The 21,208-nt window shown below is 44.0% G+C and overlaps 1 protein-coding gene across 1 annotated transcript in view; it reads right to left on the reverse strand.

The window, feature by feature from the left end:
• Positions 1-21,208, reverse strand: part of LOC141092192 (uncharacterized) — a 169,949-nt gene that overhangs the window by 10,699 nt on the left and 138,042 nt on the right. Inside the window, exons 24-27 of the mRNA XM_073578209.1 lie at positions 9,810-9,978; positions 9,049-9,250; positions 8,779-8,909; positions 2,774-2,934 (exon numbers count right to left, since the gene is read on the reverse strand). Of these exons, the coding sequence (XP_073434310.1) occupies positions 2,774-2,934; positions 8,779-8,909; positions 9,049-9,250; positions 9,810-9,978 (663 nt within the window). The remainder of the gene's footprint in view (positions 1-2,773; positions 2,935-8,778; positions 8,910-9,048; positions 9,251-9,809; positions 9,979-21,208) is intronic.

The following is a 21,208-nucleotide window of genomic DNA, read 5'->3' on the forward strand; positions in this document are numbered from 1 at the left end:
CTGTGCTGTGTTCTCTCCTCATGTGCTGTCCCGTTTGAGTTGTCTCCCCCCTGTGCTCTGTCTCTCTCACCCCTGTGCGCTTTCTTTCTCCCCCATCTGCTGTCTTCTCCTCTCATGTCATCTTTTGTTTGATCTGTGTACCACATCACTAAACAGTCAGTGCCCAGCATGTCAGGAGGAATTTCTATTTAACGGGGTTTTCCCAAGAACGAAAGTTCATTTTAAAAATTGTCTGTGTCTGACCGTGTACAGAACATACCACAGCTCCTGGGTACGGGAGGAAGCAAAAGACAATACTGACATTACAGCAGGAGATGGCAGAGTATACATTTTGTGAGGAGGATACATTTTGTGAGGTAAAATATTGTTTAAAAAGAGTCAGTGAAATATTTTACTTCACAAAATGAATCCTCTGTGATCCCCTGCTATAATGTCAGTATTGTCTTTTGCTTCTGTAGGGTTGAGCAGGTTCGCAGGATGCAGTGACGAGACACTAGACGACTGATGGTTTGCAAAATAACTTTTATCTAGTTTTAGCCACTGGGCTTGTTTGAAGAAACATAAAATTGTGAACCAAACAAACAGTCCACGCAGGGACTCAACAATCTTATTCAAATTTCTAAAGCCACTTAGCCTTCCAGGGACTGCTGGTTTCGTGAGCGTGGCTGCGTTGAGGTCGCTGAGGCAGCTGTCCTGAAGTCTCGCTTCCCCAGGAAGGAATGGGGCTCAACAGGCCCTGAAGAAAGTGATGACGGTGGGGCGCAACAGGCCCTGAAGAAAGCAATACCATTGGGGCGCAACAGGCCCTGAAGAAAACGATGCCGTTGGGGCGCAACAGGCCCTGAAGAAAGCGCAGCCGCTGGGGCGCCACAGGCCCTGAAGGAAACGCTGCCGCTGGGGCGCAACAGGCCCTGAAGAAAGCGCTGCCGCTGGGGCGCAACAGGCCCTGAAGGAAACGTTGCCGCTGGGGCGCAACAGGCCCTGAAGAAAGCGATGCCGTTGGGGCGCAACAGGCCCTGAAGAAAATGATGGAGGTGGCGCGCGGTGATGACGCAGTTCCCCAGATGACCTATAGCCGTCCTTTATCAAGGAGTCTCTCCCAAAGCCAGGGTAGCGAGCCTTTTATCTCGCCTGTGACGAGGTGGCGTATCTTCAGGCCGGTGACGGCCGGGTCGGTGTGATGGGAGAAGGCTGGGGAGAAGTGCCCAGGCCTTTGTGTCCTGGTTTCGGGTACTCACGGCCACAAACTGAGGTAAAGTTCCTCTCTCGCCAAGGCGGGGGGTAGCGGGGATGCTTCTCTCAGAGCGGGAGAGGGGAGCAGTCTCTGGGAACAGTCTCTCACGTCTCTCTTGTCGGTAAATGTCCAGCTTTTTCCTCGCAGGCTCCTCTCGGTGCCACAGCAAGTCACCCTGCGTCCTGCCTTCACTCGCTCTCTTCCCCAACCGCCACTTCAGCACGTCCCCTGCTCCATTTACCCTAGCCCCGCCCCCTGTTGCCTTGACAACCTCAGTCGCATGTCTCCCTTTGTAATCCCCCTGATGTGATTCCTTCAATTACTCTGATGGCGGTCCCCCTGGTTCCGGCCCAAACACTATATGGGGGTCCTCCTCCCCACACTTCCTCCCCTGCCTAGGAGATGTGGTATGCTCTGTACACGGTCAGACACTGACAATTTTTAAAATGAACTCTCATTCATGGGAAAACCCCTTTAATGTGACCGGCTTCCTCTGCATGTAGACACGTCACGCATCTGCTGCTGGGATTAGCCGAATGATTCACTGCGCCTGGGCGAAATTCACGCAGGTGCAGTGTGACGGTGTTCCGCTGGTGGTACCGCGCAAGAGGCTGTGAGAGTATGAGAGTGTGTGAGAGTGTGTATGAGTGTGTGGTGCGTACGACGTATAGAGTGTGTGTGTGTGTGGTGCGACACTGTTCCGCTGGTGGTACCGCGCAATAGGTTGGTACCAGCAGCAGTTTCCATATTGAGACACCCATCACTTGGGTGTCCCAATATGGCGGTCAGCGAACTTCCTCCGATTGGAATTCTGGCATATGGTGACATCTGGGCTGAACAGGAAATGAAAACATTACAAGGCAATTATATAAATAGAAGAAGAGCAAGCCAACTAGCGCATTTATGGACCATACTGGCACCTGCAAATTTCAGATGTGATTGGTCGGAGAATTTCAGTATCCTATGTGATTGTAGCCTAAGGCAAAGTAATTACTTGAAGGTACTCTGTCATCAGGTTTTTGCAATTTAATCTGAGACCAACATAAAGTAGGGGCAGAGAGCCTGATTCCAGAAATGTGTCACTTACTCAGCAGCTTGCTGTTGCTTCAATACAATCAGTGTTTTTTCAACAGGAGCTTATCACTGCTGGACTAAATGTGCATGCAGTGCAGATCAGCTAATCTATGTAACGCCGCCCTCACCACTGATTGGCAGCTTGCTGACAATGTACAGTGAAGACAGAAAGCTGCCAATCAAGGATGTGGGTGGGGTTATGCAGCGCTCAGCATTCTGACCACTGCTAAATCTGCAACAGAGAAAACAGGGATTCTATTAAAACTACACCAAGCTGTCCAGTAAGTGATACAATATTGGAATCAGTGTCTCAGCCCCTATATCATGCTGTGCTCAGATTACAAAGCAAAAACCTGATGAAAGATTTCCTTTAAAATAAACACTGCTTTGTTATAGTAGAGTTGATGCTGGTGATCTGCAGATTATTGCTGTTACTCAATACCAATAAATAGCATGTATGTCTACCTGTCTCCTTCACTTTCTTCTTTTGCTGCATCACTATTTTCTGAATATTTTCCTTGGATATGTGATTGTCTGCCAATATGTCCAGGGACTTGTCATTAAATTGTGGCCTTAGCCGATCCTTTATGAAACCTGTCTCCATATTCCAAATAACAAAATGATCCCTGTAAAATAGCAACATATATCGGTTTAACATATATGTAATTGTAGCATTATCACATATTCTGCAGATTATGTGACTTTAGATAGCAAGCATGTGATCCTGACTACTGATCACCATATGCAAATAGTCTAAGGAAGGTATATCTGCTAAAAAATAAAAGCATAGGTTTTATTCAAACGTCTGTTCATTTTAACATGTAAGAAAAAATAGACAATTTTTCTTAACTGTGCTGAATTAGATTTTCATCCATTTTTGGTCTATATTTCTGTGATGCTGAGTCACTTCTCACAGACAAGCCGTGACCCATGAGAGTCAAGGAGTCCAAGGTCAAAAGCCAGGAGGGTACCACATAAACAGAAGGAAGAGACAAATGAGTAGTCAGGTAACAGTCAGCGGGCAAAATACCAGGAAGATAGCGAATCAGAACAATGTGGTTAAACATACAGATAGTCAAAACAAGGTCTAAGGTCAGGCAATGAAAGATCAACAAACAGAACACAAGGCACACAGAGACAGGCCACACAAAAACTGTAAGTACATCTGGCAGAGATCTGGGACTAACATCCTAGTTATACAGCCAGGCAATCACCTGGGACAATGAACACCTGGAGACAACCAGCGCCTCCCAGTCTCAGACTGGACAGCCAAACTGTCAATCAAAACACTGGCAAATCAGCACGTCCCTGCACCAGACTGGACAATGAGCTGTCAAAGTACTGATAGCTTCAGCACACCCCTGTACCAGATTGGATGGCTGAGCTGTTAGTAACTGCATCAAAGACACACTGGGGGATGGAATCGTGATAATTTCCTTCTCTAGTTCAAATGTGTAAGGGATCTACAAAGGCCAATGCAGTAGAAAGGTGCTATGGAGCATTTATAGGCTGATGCTGCCATCTAGCGAACATAAATAGCCGTTGTAGGCACTTGAGAAGTGCAGGAACAAAAATATAAGAAACTTGTTACAAGGGGGACAATAAGAGGTGGAACACAGTAGAAACAAGTGACGAGGCTGTGACCCAGGGGAGAAATATAAAAGCTGCAGGGATCAGCATAGGCAGAAAGTTGTCACCTGTACTTTTAACAGTTCACTACCAGTGGAGAAGACAACTGTGCTGGCTTATAGTCAAGTTTCAAGAGGACGTGTCAGAGATCACAGAATCAGTACTGCGGTGGAATAATTGAGGGACGCAGACTTTTTCCATAAGATGAGACATCTTGAGTATCGGAGTGAAGACCAGAGCGAAGATGAAAGAGTGCAGAGGACTGATCGTGTGAGCAGTGGGACGCATGAGTTTATCTCCATAAAGGCTGCAGATGACAAGGAAAGGTCTATCGATGACTAGAACTGCCTGCAGCCTGCAGTGAAAGATCGCAACAAAGCTTGTGGCCTAGTGGCATACGTAGTTAGTGAATTCCTGTTGGGGTCCTGGTGTGCCAACTATCCATATGAGTGGAAGCGGACTTATGGGAGCCCTGCAGTTTCAACATGGAGTCTATCAGGACACAGGTCACCATATCCTTCTAACCACACATTAATGTATTCACATACCAATGTATGTTGCATTTGATGTAAATACTGCTGTTTCAGCTTAGTATCATATTGAGTGCATACCCTACAGTGAGTTGAGCGGCGGACGCTCAACCGAGGGTCAGACAGGGACAGTTAATGAATAGAATATTGGCGTTGCACTTTTCTGTGTGGTAGTGCAGGGTTTGTTGTTTTCTAGGACAGGGAGTAGAGAGAGACTGGTAGAGAGCTTGGTGTTAATAGTTCAGGCTGTCTAGTGTTAACACATTTTCTCATATTTTGACTTGCCTGGTTAATTATGCAAATAGTTTAATAAATGATAACCGATTATTTTGTAACCACGTGTCCTCTATGGGACTGCATCTTCGTACCTGTTTACACATGGATTGCATCTGTGTGTTCTTTTTTTTCACTGACTCACTGATTTGAATGGGCGAGTTTGATCAAAATCTGTGGCTTGGACCAAAATCAGATATTTCTATGTTTTTGTTTAGTTTTCTTTTTTTTGCCAACTCTCAGCCTCATAAACTATAATGGGTACATGTTCTATCCATGAAAACTACCTAAAGAATGTGTAAGCGAATAATGAATTGTAATGAATAATTGAATTGTAAAGCGCTGCGGAATATGTTGGTGGTATATAGTGTTGAGCATTCCGATACCGCAAGTATCGGGTATCGGCCGATACTTGCTGTATCGGAATTCCGATACCGACTTCCGATATTTTTTCAATATCGGAAGTCGGCATCGGAATCGGAAGTTCAAAGTTGATTGACAGCCTGACGTCATCATGATGCGCGGTGTGTGCGCATCATGATGCGCCATCATTTCGGGCCTTCCGGGGGTCTCTGCCGGCCTGCCGGGGGGCTGTGCCGGCCTGCCGGGGGGCTGTGTGGACTGCCCGGGGTCTGTACCGGCCTGCCGGGGGGCTGTGCCGGCCTGCCGGTGGTCTGTGCACCCTGTGGGGGTCTGTACCGGCCTGCCGGGGGGCTGTGCCGGCCTGCCGGTGGTCTGTGCACCCTGTGGGGGTCTGTACCGGCCTGCCGGGGGGCTGTGCCGGCCTGCCGGTGGTCTGTGCACCCTGTGGGGGTCTGTGCCGGCCTGCCGGGGGGCTGTGCCGGCCTGCCGGGGGGCTGTGCTGATGTCCGGGGGTCTGTGCAAGCATCGTCCGATGGGACTACAAGTCCCATCTGGCGATGCCTGCTACCATGACAGTGATTGACACATTAGCCAATGATGGGACAGTAGTAGTCCCATCATCCGGCTAATGTGTTAAATGTTAAAAAAAAAAAAAAAAAATACTACATACATACTACATGCATGCTACATACATACTACATGCTACATACATACTACATACATACCACATATATACTACATACATACTACATACATACTACATACATAACACATATATACTACATACATACTACATACATACTACATATATACTACATGCATGCTACATACATACTACATGCTACATACATACTACATATATACTACATACATACTACATATATGCTACATACATACTACATATATACTACATGCATGCTACATACATACTGCATGCTACATACATATTACATGCTACATACATACTACATATATACTACATGCATGCTACATACATACTGCATGCTACATACATACTACATGCTACATACATACCACATATATACTACATACATACTACATGCATGCTACATGCTACATACATACCACATACATACTACATACATACTACATACATACTACATGCTACATACATACTACATATATACTACATGCATGCTACATACATACTACATGCTACATACATACTACATATATACTACATGCATGCTACATACATACTGCATGCTACATGCATGCTACATACATACTACATACATACTACATGCTACATACATACCACATATATACTACATACATACTACATACAATACATTCATACAATACATACATAGACATACAGTACATATAACATAGAGTAACATACTTACCAATACTTGTCACATTGTTCCCCGAAGCCATTGTCTTTTACGGAATAAATATTAACATAACAAACCACAAAAATACTCACACACGATCCGAAGCAGTCCACGAGTGTGTCCCACGACGATCTTGGGTAGAGAACTGCAGCATCAGCTGTTGCTGCCGTTCTCTACGGGCTGCAGGAATCCAATGACGGAAGGTAGGTATCCTTCCGCACTGTATCCTCCGCCACTTAAAAAAAAAAAAGTCCCTAGTCTCACTTTATGCCATTGCTGCGTGGGAATTTCCCACACAGCAATGGCATAAAGTGAGACTAGGGACTTTTTTTTTTTTTAAGTGGCGGAGGAATACAGTGCGGAAGGATACCTACCTTCCGTCATTGGATTCCTGCAGCCCGTAGAGAACGGCAGCAAAAGCTGATGCTGCAGTTCTCTACCCAAGATCGTCGTGGGACACACTCGTGGACTGCTTCGGATCGTGGGTGAGTATTTTTGTGGTTTGTTATGTTAATATTTATTCCGTAAAAGACAATGGCTTCGGGGAACAATGTGACAAGTATTGGTAAGTATGTTACTCTATGTTATATGTACTGTATGTCTATGTATGTATTGTATGAATGTATTGTATGTAGTATGTATGTAGTATATATGTGGTATGTATGTAGCATGTAGTATGTATGTAGTATGTATGTAGCATGCATGTAGTATATATGTAGTATGTATGTAGCATGTAGTATGTATGTAGCATGCATGTAGTATATATGTAGTATGTATGTAGCATGTAGTATTATGTAGCATGCATGTAGTATATATGTAGTATGTATGTAGTATATATGTGGTATGTATGTAGCATGTAGTATGTATGTAGCATGCAGTATGTATGTAGCATGCATGTAGTATATATGTAGTATGTATGTAGCATATATGTAGTATGTATGTAGCATGTAGTATGTATGTAGCATGCAGTATGTATGTAGCATGCATGTAGTATATATGTAGTATGTATGTAGCATATATGTAGTATGTATGTAGTATGTATGTAGCATGCATGTAGTATATATGTAGTATGTATGTAGCATATATGTAGTATGTATGTAGCATGTAGTATATATGTAGTATGCATGTTGCATGCATGTAGTATATATGTAGTATGCATGTTGCATGCATGTAGTATATATGTAGTATGTATGTTGCATGTAGTATATATGTAGTATGTATGTTGCATGTAGTATATATGTAGTATGTATGTTGCATGTAGTATATATGTAGTATGCATGTTGCATGCATGTAGTATATATGTAGTATGTATGTTGCATGTAGTATATATGTAGTATGTATGTTGCATGTAGTATATGTGTAGTATGAATGTAGCATGTATGTAGTATGTAGTATGAATGTAGCATGTATGTAGTATGCATGTTGTATGTATGTAGCATGTAAATTTTTTTTTTTTTTTTTACATTCAACACATTAGCCGGATGATGAGACTACTACTGTCCCATCATTGGCTAATGTGTCAATCACTGTCATGGTAGCAGGCATCGCCCGATGGGACTTGTAGTCCCATCGGACGATGCCTGCACAGACCCCCGAAGCCTGCACAGCCCCCCGGCAGGCCGGCACAGCCCCCCGAAGCCTGCACAGCCCCCCGGCAGGCCGGCACAGCCCCCCGGAGCCTGCACAGCCCCCGGCAGGCCGGCACAGCCCCCCGGAGCCTGCACAGCCCCCCGGCAGGCCGGCACAGCCCCCCGGCAGGCCGGCACAGCCCACCGGAGCCTGCACAGCCCCCCTGGCAGGCCGGCACAGCCCCCCGGCAGGCCGGCACAGACCACCGGAGCCTGCACAGACCCCCTGGCAGGCCGGCACAGCCCCCCGAAAGGCCCGTACAGACCCCAGAGAGGCTGTACAAGGGAAAAACAGGATTTTTCTTATTCCGATACCGGAAGTCCCATAGACTTGAATGGGACTTCCGGTATCGGAATCGGCGATACCGATACTTTTTTTTAAGATCGGCCGATCCATTCCGATCCGATACTTTGAAGTATCGGACGGTATCGCTCAACTCTAGTGGTATATAAATAAAGATTATTACTATTTATAATAGTTGTCTCGATATGGAGTCTAGTGGAAGACAAGCAGAAATAGTAAATGTCATGTGTCATGTTGCTACTAGAAAATTAATCTTTTCAGCTCTAAATGCAAATTAGCCATTGATGGCAAATGATAAACAATTGTTTTCACGATAAATGTGCACACGGCCGTACCCCTGCTATTGTTTGGCATAAGATGTACATCTATTATTCCATAGTGTTACCTGTTCTCTGAGAGTCCCAGGAGTAGGCCTTTATCCAGGACCCTGTATTCATGCTTCGGACAAGGTATAATATAGAGGCCTGTCTGCCGGCGGACATATTTTTTCTTCAGCAAATCATAAGTGAAAAGTGTCTACAGAAAGAAAAACAAGCAAAACTAAAATATCATGTGTCCCGTATGTCATCTGACTGCCTTCTTTACACAGATCTTATTGTCCTTGACATGACAAAGTGGTTTCCTCAAAAATATTTGTGGACTTCTACTTAATTACCTGAAATATAGGTCTGGGTGTGTCGGTGAATGACGCCATTCCCCTGTCGGTGAGGATATAGAGCTTCATGTCTCTGACTAGCACGACATCACTGTTCTCCACCAGGCCTCGCTCCACACGCACCGCGCTGCTTTTACACTTTGATTTTACTATGTTCCACACAGATATCACCCCGGGCCTCACATTTCGGCAAACCACGTATCTGTCCACCACAAAGTAGAAGACATTTACAACACCATATTTTGTTGTATACACTCATGGCTACCTGAGGGGAATGCATTGCTTTTTTCATGTTCTTATTTCCAATTTTAATGATATGCAGGAGTTTTTACATTTGTTGGATAAATAGACAATGGCGTCTATGGCCACGTGCATGTGTTGAGTATTTGGTGATTATTTTCCCTCAGTATGTGAAAGCCAAAGCCAGGAGTGGGTGATAAATAAGAAGTGGTGACGTGTTTCTATTGTACTTTTCCTCTGACTGCTCCACTCCTGGTTTTGGACATTGATCATAATTGGATATTCCAGTTTTAGCAGAAACACGGTTTTTTAAAAAAAACATGTATGCCATTTTTAATATACTTTCTGTATTAGTTCTTCATGGTATTAAGACAGATAAGAACTCTGCTTGCTGTCAATAATAATCTCCATTTTTATTTCAAGCAGACAAAATCATATATACCAATACTACAATGATCCGTATCATTGTAGATATATAATTAGCATCTTCATGGTATTTTAGCTCAGGATTAAGAAATTACCTCGGAAAATTCTTCATTGTAACAATCTCTTGGATCCCATTGGCTACCTTTGCATTGTTCATGTTGGCTGTCAGAGACTGGTCATTTATACGGTTAGCTAAATTCCATGATCGTAAGACATTCTCTCCTTCACAGAAAGCAAGACAGTACCGGAGATCAACGCAGACTCCTAGAAAATGTCACGTATACATGTTAAGATTACATCTGTATACATGAGATTATGTATGTAACATTTTAGAGCCAGTTACTATTCAGTTACTAAATCTCTAAAGACTATGTATCTCCTGCATTTTCCTACTTCCTTCTTCTAGGTTTGGATGGGTGGGTCCTGGATGCCACTACTCGGACAATTCAGATAGCCCCTTCTCATCCCTATTTTCCTCCTTGTAAAAAAATAACACCTATAATCATCGCCCAATGCCAGCACTGTGTTGGCATTGGCTCTCCCGGGGATTGCATGATATAATATCCTTGTGGCCAATCAGTTGTGCTCAAAAGTTTACATACCCCGGCAGAATTTTAGCTTTCTTGGCCTTTTTTCAGAGAATATGAATAATAACACCAAAAATTTTTCTCCTCTCATGGTTATTGGTTGGATGAAGCCATTTATTGTCAAACTACTGTGTTTTCTCTTTTTAAATCATAATGACAACCCAAAACTACCCTGATCAAAAGTTTACATACCCTGGTGATTTTGGCCTAATAACATGCACAGAAGTTGACACAAATGGGTTTTCACTGGCTACTAAAGATAACATCCTCACCTGTGACCTGTTTGCTTGTAATCAGTGTGTGTGCATAAAAGCTGAGTGAGTTTCTGGGATCCAGACAGACTCTTGCATCTTTCATCCAGCCACTCACGTTTCTGGATTGTGAGTCATGGAAAAAGCAAAAGAATTGTCAACAGATCTACGAGAAAAGGTAGTTGAACTGTATAAAACAGCAAAGGGATACAAAAAGATATCCAAGGAATTGATAATGCCAGTCAGCAGCGTTCAAACTGTGATTAACAAATGGGAAATCAGGGGCTCTGTAAAAACAAAACCACGGTCAGTTAGACCAACAAAAATTACATCCACAACTGCCAGGAAAATTGTTCAGGATGCAAAGAAAAACCCACAAATAACATCAGCTGAAATACTGGACTCTCAGAAAACTAGTGGTGTGGCTGTTTCAAGATGCACAATAAGGAGGCACTTGAAGAAAAATGGGCTGCATGGTCGAGTGGCCAGAACAAAGCCATTACTGCGCAAATGCCACAAAGTATCTTGCCTACAATACACAAAACAGCACAGAGACAAGCCTCAAAACTTCTAGAACAAGGTAATTTGGAGTGATGAGACCAAAATTGAACTTTTTGGCCACAACCATAAACGCTACATTTGGAGAGAGGTCAACAAATCCTATGATGAAGGGAACACTATTCCGACTGTAAAGCACGGAGGTGGATCGCTGATGTTTTGGGGATGTGTGAGCTATAAAGGCACAGAGGAAACTTGGTCACAGATGAAGGAAAGATGAATGCAGCTTGTTATCAGCAAATATTGGAGGCAAATTTTTAATCATCAGCCTGGAAGCTGCGCATAGGACGTACTTGGATGTTCCAATATGACAATGATCCAAAACACAAGGCCAAGTTGACCTGTCTTTGGCTTCAACAGAACAAAGTGAAGGTTCTGGAGTGGCCATTTCAGTCTCCTGACCTCAATATCATTGAGCCACTCTGAGGAGATCTCAAGCACGCAGTTCATGCTAGACAGTCCAGGAATTTACAGGAACTGGAGGCTTTTTGCCATGAAGAGTGGGCAGCTTTACCATCTGAGAAAATAAAGAACCTCATCCACAACTACCACAAAAGACTTCAAGCTGTCATTGATGTTAGAAGGGGTAATACACGGTATTAAGAAATGGGGTATGTAAACTTTTGATCAGGGTCATTTGGATGTTTTGGGTTGTCATTATGATTTAAAAAGAGAAAACACAGTTTTGACAATAGTTTGACAATAAATGGCTTCACCCAACCACTAACCATGAGTGGAGAAAAACTTTTGCAGTTATCATTCATATTCTCTGAAAAAAGGCTAAGAAAGCAAAAATTCTGCCGGTGTATGTAAACTTTTGAGCACAACTGTATCACATACATCTAGAGAAGGTGAGAGCTGCTGCTCTCTCACTTCCTCCGGATGTATGAGATTTGTCCGAAGGCGGGAAGCGTGGAGCCAGCGCTGATTGGCTGCACATTAACATAACAATGTCATGCAATCCCCGGGAGAGTCAGTACTGACACAGCGCTGGCTTCCGGGGATGATTATAGGTGTTATTATTCTACAAGGTGGAAACATAGAGATTGAGAAAGGGGTTGTCTAAATAGTGGAGAACCTCTTTAACCCCTTTCTGCCATGTGACGTACTATTCCGTCCATGTGCCCTGGGACATAATTCCCAGGGACGGGATAGTACGTCACAGCAATCAGCGGCGCCCACGTGGTGATTATCACAGCTGACACCCGGCACAATGTGTCCCCGACACATTAACCCCCTTGCACACCATGATCAAACACAATTGCGGTGTACCGGGGGTTAAAGGGAAGCATCGGCAGGGAGGAGGCTCCCTCCGTGCTTCCCTGAGCCCCCCACAGCAGCGCAATGTGCAGCGCTGCTGCGGGGGGCTCCTTCCCTGCAGGTCCCCGGATCCAAGATGGCGACGGGGACCTTCGGGGGCCTGCAGGGAGCTGTCTTCCTCAGTGCCTGCAAAGCGCAGGCAAGAGGAAGTCTGCTTCAATGCCTGTGACAGATCGCTGATCTGTCACAGTGATCTGTGATGTGACAGATCAGCACTCTGTCACAGGACAGTGATGTCCCCCCTGGGACAACCTAATAAAGTTAAAGAAAAAAAAAGTGTAAAAATAATTTTTAAAAAATCGCTAAATAAATTAAAAAAAAAATATTCCCTAATAAATTCATTTTTTGGAAATAAAAAAAACAACAAACGTACACATATTTGGTATCGCCGCGTCCGTAGCGACCTGTCCTATAAAACTGTCCCATTAGTTAACCCCTTTAGCGAACCTCTTAAAAAATAAAAATAAAAAACGAAGCATAAAATAATGCTTTATTATCATACCGCCAAACAAAAAGTGCAATAACGCGCAATCAAAAAGACGCATATAAATATCCATGGTACCGCTGAAAACGTCATCTTGTCCCGCAAAAAACAATCCACCACACAGCATCATCAGAGAAAAAGTTAAAAAGTTATAGCTCGCAAAATAAAGCGATGCAAAAATAATTATTTTTTATATAAAATTGTTTTTATTGCATAAAAGCGCCAAAACATAAAAAAATGACATAAATGAGGTATCACTGTAACCATACTGACCCGAAGAATAAAACCGCTTTATCAATTTTACTGCATGCGGAACGGTATAAACGCACCCCCCAAAAGAAATTCATGAAACGCTGGTTTTTGTTCATGCTGCGTCCCAAAAATCGGAATAAAAAGTGATAAAAAAAGTCACGTGCCCGAACATGATACCAATAAAAATGTCAACATGTCCCACAAAAAATAAGATCTCACATGACTCGGTGGGTCAAAATATGGAAAAATTATAGCTCTCAATATGTGGTGATGCAAAAACTATTTTTACAATAAAAAGCGTCTTTAAGCGTATGACAGCTGCCAAATATAAAATCCCGCTATAAATAGTAAATCAAACCCCCCGTTATCACCCCCTTAGTTAGGGAAAAATAATAAAATTAAAAAAATGTATTTATTTCCATTTTCCCATTAGGGTTAGGGCTGAGATTAGGGTTAGGGGTGTGTTGGGGTTAGGGTTGGAGTTAGAATTGGGGGGTTTCCACTGTTTGGGCACATCAGGTGCTCTCCAAGCGCAACATGCCGTCTGATCTCAATTCCAGCCAATTCTGCGTTGAAAAAATCAAATGGTGCTCCTTCCCTTCCAAGCTCTGCCATGTGCCCAAACAGTGTTTTACCCCCATATATGGGGAATCAGCCTACTCAGGACAAATTGTAAAACAACTTTTGGGGTCCTATTTCTCCTGTTGCCCTTAGGAAAATAAAAAATTGGGGGCAAAAATATCATTTTTGTGGAAAAAAAATTTTATTTTCACGCCTGAGCGTTATAAACTTCTGTGAAGCCCTTGGGGGTTCAAAGTGCTCGCCGCGCATCTAGATAAGTTCCTTAGGGGGTCTAGTTTCCAAAATGGTGTCATTTGTAGTGGTTTCCACTGTTTATGTACATCAGGGACTCTCCAAAGGCAACATGACACCCGCAGACCATTCCATCAAAGTCTGCATTCCAAAACTTCACTACTTCCTGTTATGAATGAGTCACCGTAGGAGGCAAAAACAGAAATACTAGCTAAGTCCAGAAAACCAGAGAAGTTGGCAGCTATCGGACTGCAGACCCCTGAACCTATCAACAACAACTAGCAGTAGCCGTGGGGGGTTCCTACGGTGCCCTAGACCCCTCGATCACAGCCGGAGAACTACATAGCCTAAAGACAGAAAGAGAAATCTAAACTGCCCCAGAGCAGACCCCAAAGCAATAGGCAGCCCCCAACATATAATAACGGTGAAGCAAGATGAAAAAACACTCACACAGATAGAAAGATAGGCTGAGCAAATGATGGGGCCCAAGCTAACTAGATAGGACAGGATAGAAAAGCTGCTGTCTGTAATCCGCCAAAACCCTATCAAAAACAAGAGCCAACAGCTGAAAAAAGCCCTGAAGGCGCTAGGCTTCAAAAAGACTATATCAGTACTCAGGTATTTTCTGAAGACAGAGCAAAAAGGAATTCAGCTCACCCCAGCAGGGAATGGCAGAAATCAAGGAAAACAATGCAAAACAAAACCAAAACACAAATGCAAAAAGTAGAGCAGAAAACTTAGCTTTTGAGGAGCAGGAATCTGACTGGTCTCCTAGAATCCCTCAGAGAGATCACCAGCAAGGCAGAAGGGAGTTGGCTGCCTTATATCCAGTCAGTAATTCCCGTCACCCAGTCATCATCATCCTGCCCAGGTGCTTGGTAATCAGCCTCACTACCTTCCTTCACCAGAAGAGGGAGTTCATCAGACCTCAATGGTGAAGGGGAAAATGAACTCACAACAGTACCTCCCCCTTGAGGAGGGGTCACCGAACCCTCATCCACGCCACCAGGGCGATCAGGGTGAGCCCGATGAAAGGCACGCACCAATCTTTTGGCATGAATATCAGAGGCAGAGACCCAGGAATTATCCTCCTGACCATAACCCTTCCACTTAACCAAATACTGGAGTCTCCGTCTAGCCAGACAGGAATCCAGTATCTTCTCTACCTCATATTCCATGTTACCTTCAACCAATACAGGGTCCGGAGGTGCCACCCCAGGAACTACTGGTTCAACAAACCTCTTCAACAAGGACTTATGGAACACATTATGGATTTTAAATGTAACAGGAAGAGCCAAACGAAAAGAGACCGGATTAATAATCTCCAAAATCTTGTAAGGTCCAATAAATCTAGGCTTAAACTTAGGAGAAGCCACCTTCATAGCGATATTTTTTGATGATAACCAAACCATATCACCAACCTTAAACTGGGGACCAATGGTCCTATGTCGGTTGGAAAACCGCTGGGCCTTTTCCTGGGAGAGATAACTTATCCACCACTTGGTCCCAGATCTGGTGCATTCTCTCCACCACAGTGTCAACACCTGGGCAGGCAGAAGGCTCCACCTACCCTGAAGAAAACCAAGGATGAAACCCAAAGTTACAAAGAAAAGGTGACATCAAAGTGGCAGAACTAGCTCTATTATTTAAAGCAAATTCGGCCAAGGGCAAAAATGAAACCCAATCATCCTGATCGGCAGAAATAAAACATCTCAAATACGACTACAAGGTCTGGTTTGTTCTCTCCGTCTGCCCATTGGTCTGATGGTGAAATGCAGAGGAGAAGGACAACTGAATTCCCAGCTTGGAGCAGAAAGTCCTCCAAAATCTAGACACAAACTGAACTCCTCTGTCAGATACAATGTTCTCAGGAATCCCGAGCAAGCGAACCACCTGTTGCAAAAACAAGGGCACCAACTCAGAGGAAGATGGCAACTTAGGGAGTGGTACAAGATGGACCATCTTAGAGAATCTATCACAAATCACCCAAATAACAGTCATTCTCTGAGAGACAGGCATATCAGAGATAAAATCCATTGAAATATGGGCCCATGGCCTCCTGGGCACCGGCAAAGGCATCAACAAGCCACTAGAGCGAGAACAAGGTTTAGACCGGGAGCAAGTCCCACAGGACTGCACAAAATTCCTGACATCATGAGACAAGGCGGGCCACCAAAAAGACTGACTCACCAGATCTCTAGTACCAAAAATACCTGGATGACCAGCCAATGCAGAGCAATGAACTTCAGACTTCACTCTCTTCCTCCACTGGTCAGGAACATACAACTTTCCACTGGGACAACGCTCAGGTTTGTCCTCCTGAAACTCTTCCAGAGCACGTCTCAAATCGGGCGAGATGGCAGAAAGAACTACCCCCTCACCTAAGATGGTAGCAGGCTTAGTCACAACAGGAGAATCAGCAAGGAAACTCCCAGAGAGGGCGTCTGCCTTGACATTCTTAGTGTCCGGAAGAAAAGAGACCACAAAATCAAAACGTGTGAAAAACAAGGCCCACCTAGCCTGTCTAGTATTCAAGCGCTTGGCCGACTCCAGGTAAATCAACTTCTTGTGGTCAGTAAGGACCAGGACTTGGTGTTTGGCTCCCTCCAACCAATGTCTCCACTCCTCAAATGCCCATTTCATGGCCAACAGTTCCCGATTCCCCACATCATAGTTACGTTCGGATGGGGAGAACTTTCGGGAAAAGAAAGCACAAGGATTCATTTTAGATGTCACAGGATCTTTTTGGGACAACACCGCTCCTGCACCAATCTCAGAAGCGTCCACCTCCACCTGAAACAGGAGTGAGGCATCAGGCTGCCGCAAAACCGGAGCAGAAGTGAATCTTCGCTTCAGCTCCTGAAAGGAAGAAACAGCCTCCGGAGACCAATTCAGCACATCAGCACCCTTCCTAGTCAAATCTGTCAATGGCTTGGCAATACCAGAAAAATTAGCTATAAATTTCCGATAAAAATTAGCAAAACCCAAAAACTTCTGGAGGGCCTTCAAAGAAGTGGGCTGAACCCAATCATAAATGGCCTGTACCTTGGCCGGGTCCACTTCAATAGTTGACGGAGACAAAATAAATCCCAAAAATGAAATCCTCTGTACCCCAAAAAGGCATTTCGATCCCTTGACATACAGGGAATTCTCCCTCAAGATCCGGAACACAGTCCGAACATGTTCCACATGAGAGTCCCAATTCTTGGAGAAGATCAAAATATCATCCAGATAGATAATCAAAAATGTATCCACAAAGTCTCATAATATATCGTTCATGAAGCACTGGAAGACAGAAGGGCCATTAGTGAGCCCAAAAGGCATCACCAGGTACTAAAAATGTCCCTCCGGAGTATTAAACGCCGTCTTCCATTCATCCCCATGCTTAATGCGAATAAGATTATACGCCCCCCTGAGGTCAAGCTTCGTAAACCAGCAAGCACCTTTAACTCTAGAGAATAGATCAGAAATCAGGGGTAACAGATACTGATATTTAACAGTAATTTTGTTGAGGGCACAATAGTCAATACAAGGCCTTAATGAACCATCCTTTTTAGCCACGAAAAAAAAAACAGCACCTAAGGGTGAAGAGGATGGTCTAATATGACCCTTCTCCAATGACTCCTTAATATAGGATCGCATAGCCTCGTGCTCGGGTACAGATAAATTGAAAAGCCGACCCTTGGGGAATTTACACCCCGGGTTCAGCTCAATTGCACAGTCATAACTCCTATGAGGAGGCAAAGACGCAGACTCATTCTCACTAAATACATCAAAAAAGTCAGCCAAATAGTCAGGAACATCATGCGGCTGGGGAGAGGTGGACAAAACAGGAGCATCACTAAGGGCACACCGACAACCCCAACTCACCACAGACAAAGATATCCAATCCAGAACTGGATTATGGATTTGCAACCAGGGAAATCCCAAAACAATGGTATCATGCAAATTATGCAACACTAAAAATCTGCAATTTTCTTGATGGTCTGGGGCGACCCGCATTACCACCTGGGTCCAAAACTGAGGTTTATTCTTCGCCAAAGGAGTAGCATCAATACCCCTCAAAGGGATAGGCGTCCGCAGAAATGTCATAGGAAATCCACAACGTTTAGCAAAATCCAAGTCCATCAGGTTCAGAGCTGCTCCCGAATCCACAAAAGCCTTGGCGGAAAATGTGGACAGGGAGCAGATAAGAGTAATTGCCAGAAAAAACTTAGGTTGAACACCACCCACAGAAAACGTGTGTGCACAACGTTTCTCTCATTTAGGGCAGACAGAAATAATATGCGAGGCATCTCCACAAAAAAAACACAGCTTATTACACCTTCTAAACTCCTGACGTTGCGCCCTAGAGGGAACAGGAAACGGGATCAGAGCAGACCCCAAAGCAATAGGCAGCCCCCAACATATAATGACGGTGAAGCAAGATGAAAACACTAACACAGATAGAAAGATAGGTTGAGCAAATGATGGGGCCCAAGCTAACTAAATAGGACAGGATAGGAAAGCTGCTGTCTGCCATCCGCAAAAACCCTATTCAAAATGAGCCAACCGACTGATAGGAAAAACAGGCCCTGAAGTCGCTAGGCTTCAAAAGACTATATCAGCACTCAGGTATATTCTGAAGACAGAGCAAAAGATAAACAGATCAGAGACAAAAATGGAATTCAGCTCACCACCGGCCGGGGATGGCAGAGCTCCCAAAAAACAAGGCAAAACAAAAACAAAACTGAAGAGTACAAAGCAGAAAAAACTTAGCTTTGAGACGCAGGAATCAGACTGGTCTCCAAGAATCCAGCAGGATCACCAGCAAGGCAGAAGGGCGTCGGCTGCCTTATATCCAGTCCTCAATTCCAGCCACCCAGTCAACATCTAGCTGCCCAGGTGTTTGGTAATCAGCCTCACTACCTTGCTTCACCAGATGAGGGAGTTTATCAGACCCCAATGGTGAAGGGAAAAATGAACTCACAACACCAACAGTTGTCTCCTTCTCACCCAGTGTCTAACTTATGGTTTTGTACCCCAATCCAGGTTTGTGCAGTTCTATGATCTTGTCCCTGACATCCGTAGAAAGCTCTTTGGTCTTGCCGATGTTGTAGAGATTAGAGTCTGACTTATTGAGTCTGTGGACAGGAGTCTATAATAAAGGTGACTGTGTAAGACAGCATTCTTTAATGCATGGATCGAGTTGATTAGGAGCATCTAACTGGTCTGTAGGAGCCAGAACTCTTAGTGGTTGGTAGGGGATCAAATACTTATTTCTCACTGCAAAATGCAAATAAATTTATATAATTTATACAATGTGATTTTCTGGATTTTATTTTTGATATTCCGCCTCTCAATGTTAAAATTAACCTACCCTTAAAATTATAAATTGTTCATGTCTTTGTCAGTGGGCAAACTTACAAAATCAGTAAGGGATCAAATAATTATTTCCTTCACTGTATGTGTATGCATTATACTGTATGTGTGTGTATGTGTATATATGTGTATGCATTACATTGTGTGTATGTATGTGTACATATGTCTTTGCATTATATGTCTTTAGGGAAGGCACTCAATCCAGGAGCTCTGCACACCTCCACACACAGACGTGTGAGACAAACAGCTATCAATTCACAAAATTTACCACACTTAGGATTGGAGATATGGTGAGCATCTGTCCCACCCAACTCTTCAGCTGCTCATCATCAACCTGCCATGGCTGTGTAGGGGAAGTGGACTGTCCTATGGACCTGTCTGCAGTGGGTAGGTAAAGGTACAATGTGCTTGATGTGGGCTGTTGTATATTAATGGGGGGGGGGAGCTAGTGACAGTAGAAGATGGTGAAGTACTTGGTTTGGCCACTAGAGGGAGACCAAGAACAGCAGGAAAAGTAGATGTGTAGTACTGTAGTTTGGCCACAAGATGGAAGAAGGGAGCAGTGAGGAAAGGGCTTAACATCAGCTTAAGGCAACGAAACCGCAGAGTCATGGGGGGTGGAGTTACAGGAGCTCTAGAGAGGAATTCCCAGGGAGGGAAATATAAGAAGGGGTAGAGAGTTCCAGAAGTAAGCCAGTCCAGGAGGAGCTCAGGAGAAGAGAAGACAGAGAGGAGAGATGGACAGAAGAGGAAGCTCCAGAAGGGACTGAGGAGAGAGACACGGTCAGTGGGGGTGGCCCTGACAAGAGAGCCGCAGGACAGAAAGAGCCCGGGGTACCAGAGACGGACGGACTCGGACGGGTGAAACACTGGTGGTAGGCCTAGGGCAGCCACAATGAAAGAGCCGCGAGGGACGTCGATCAGGACAGAGAAGAAGGTGAAAGGTGCCCAGGCCTGTGTGCGGAGTTTGTCATGCGGCTGCTGTGTGGTGCTGCGGTCGTCGAGAGGACGACCAATAAAGAGGACCTGTTGAGCGCACCTCAGTTTCTGTCTCAAGTCTGTCTGCGGCGGAAAAAGGGCCACCCCCTGGTCAGCACACGTACCTACATCTGATTAACCCCTTTTAGTATTATATGTACTAAAGCCTTACTCCAAGTTTATCTCCAACTCCCAACCACTAGGTGTCCGATAGCCAAATTACAGCCTCCATGCCTGGTTATAGGTGATGCTTCTGTCCATTCTATGTTGTCTAAAGGGTTGTACATTACTGGAGATGACCTTGCTAGTCAAATAAATTTTTAAAGGGGAATGATCTGTAGGTTACTGGAGCATTAAAATGATTGTTGTGTCCGTATTAAAAATGGTTGTAAACACAACATGCATTTTTTCTTTGCAAATTGGCGCCGATTCATGACTTGCAGGTTTTTTTAAATCACTTTCAATATTTGTTTTGTGGTATTAGTTGCCATTTTTGGTATCAAAGTCATGAAATTGGCTCATGTGATTCATGAATTTGGCACAGGGTCAAAAATGGCTTTCTTCATGTCTTCAATTGTTTTCGCTACTTCTGGCGCCAATTGTTGAATGTTGGCACCAAAAAGTTTCAAACATTTCTGGAATTTCTGATTCCGTCCTCAAACAAAAAACAAGACAAAACAGGCGAGCGCATATAAAATAGACTTAAAAAAGGCACAAATATAATAATGAATTGGGTGTGCAAAACACACAAAACTAGATAAAAAACAGGAGCAAAAGCAATGATGAATCTGGGCCATGATGTACATCATCTTCAAGTCTGACATATAGTCACACTTTTACTAGTTCTGACCCAACACCATTAAACTTTTCTCACTGGAAAACTATGCTAC

The sequence above is a fragment of the Dendrobates tinctorius genome, unplaced genomic scaffold (assembly GCF_039654945.1).
Source record: "Dendrobates tinctorius isolate UK_male_01 unplaced genomic scaffold, ASM3965494v1 ptg000008l, whole genome shotgun sequence".
NCBI classification, from domain to species: Eukaryota; Metazoa; Chordata; class Amphibia; order Anura; family Dendrobatidae; genus Dendrobates; species Dendrobates tinctorius.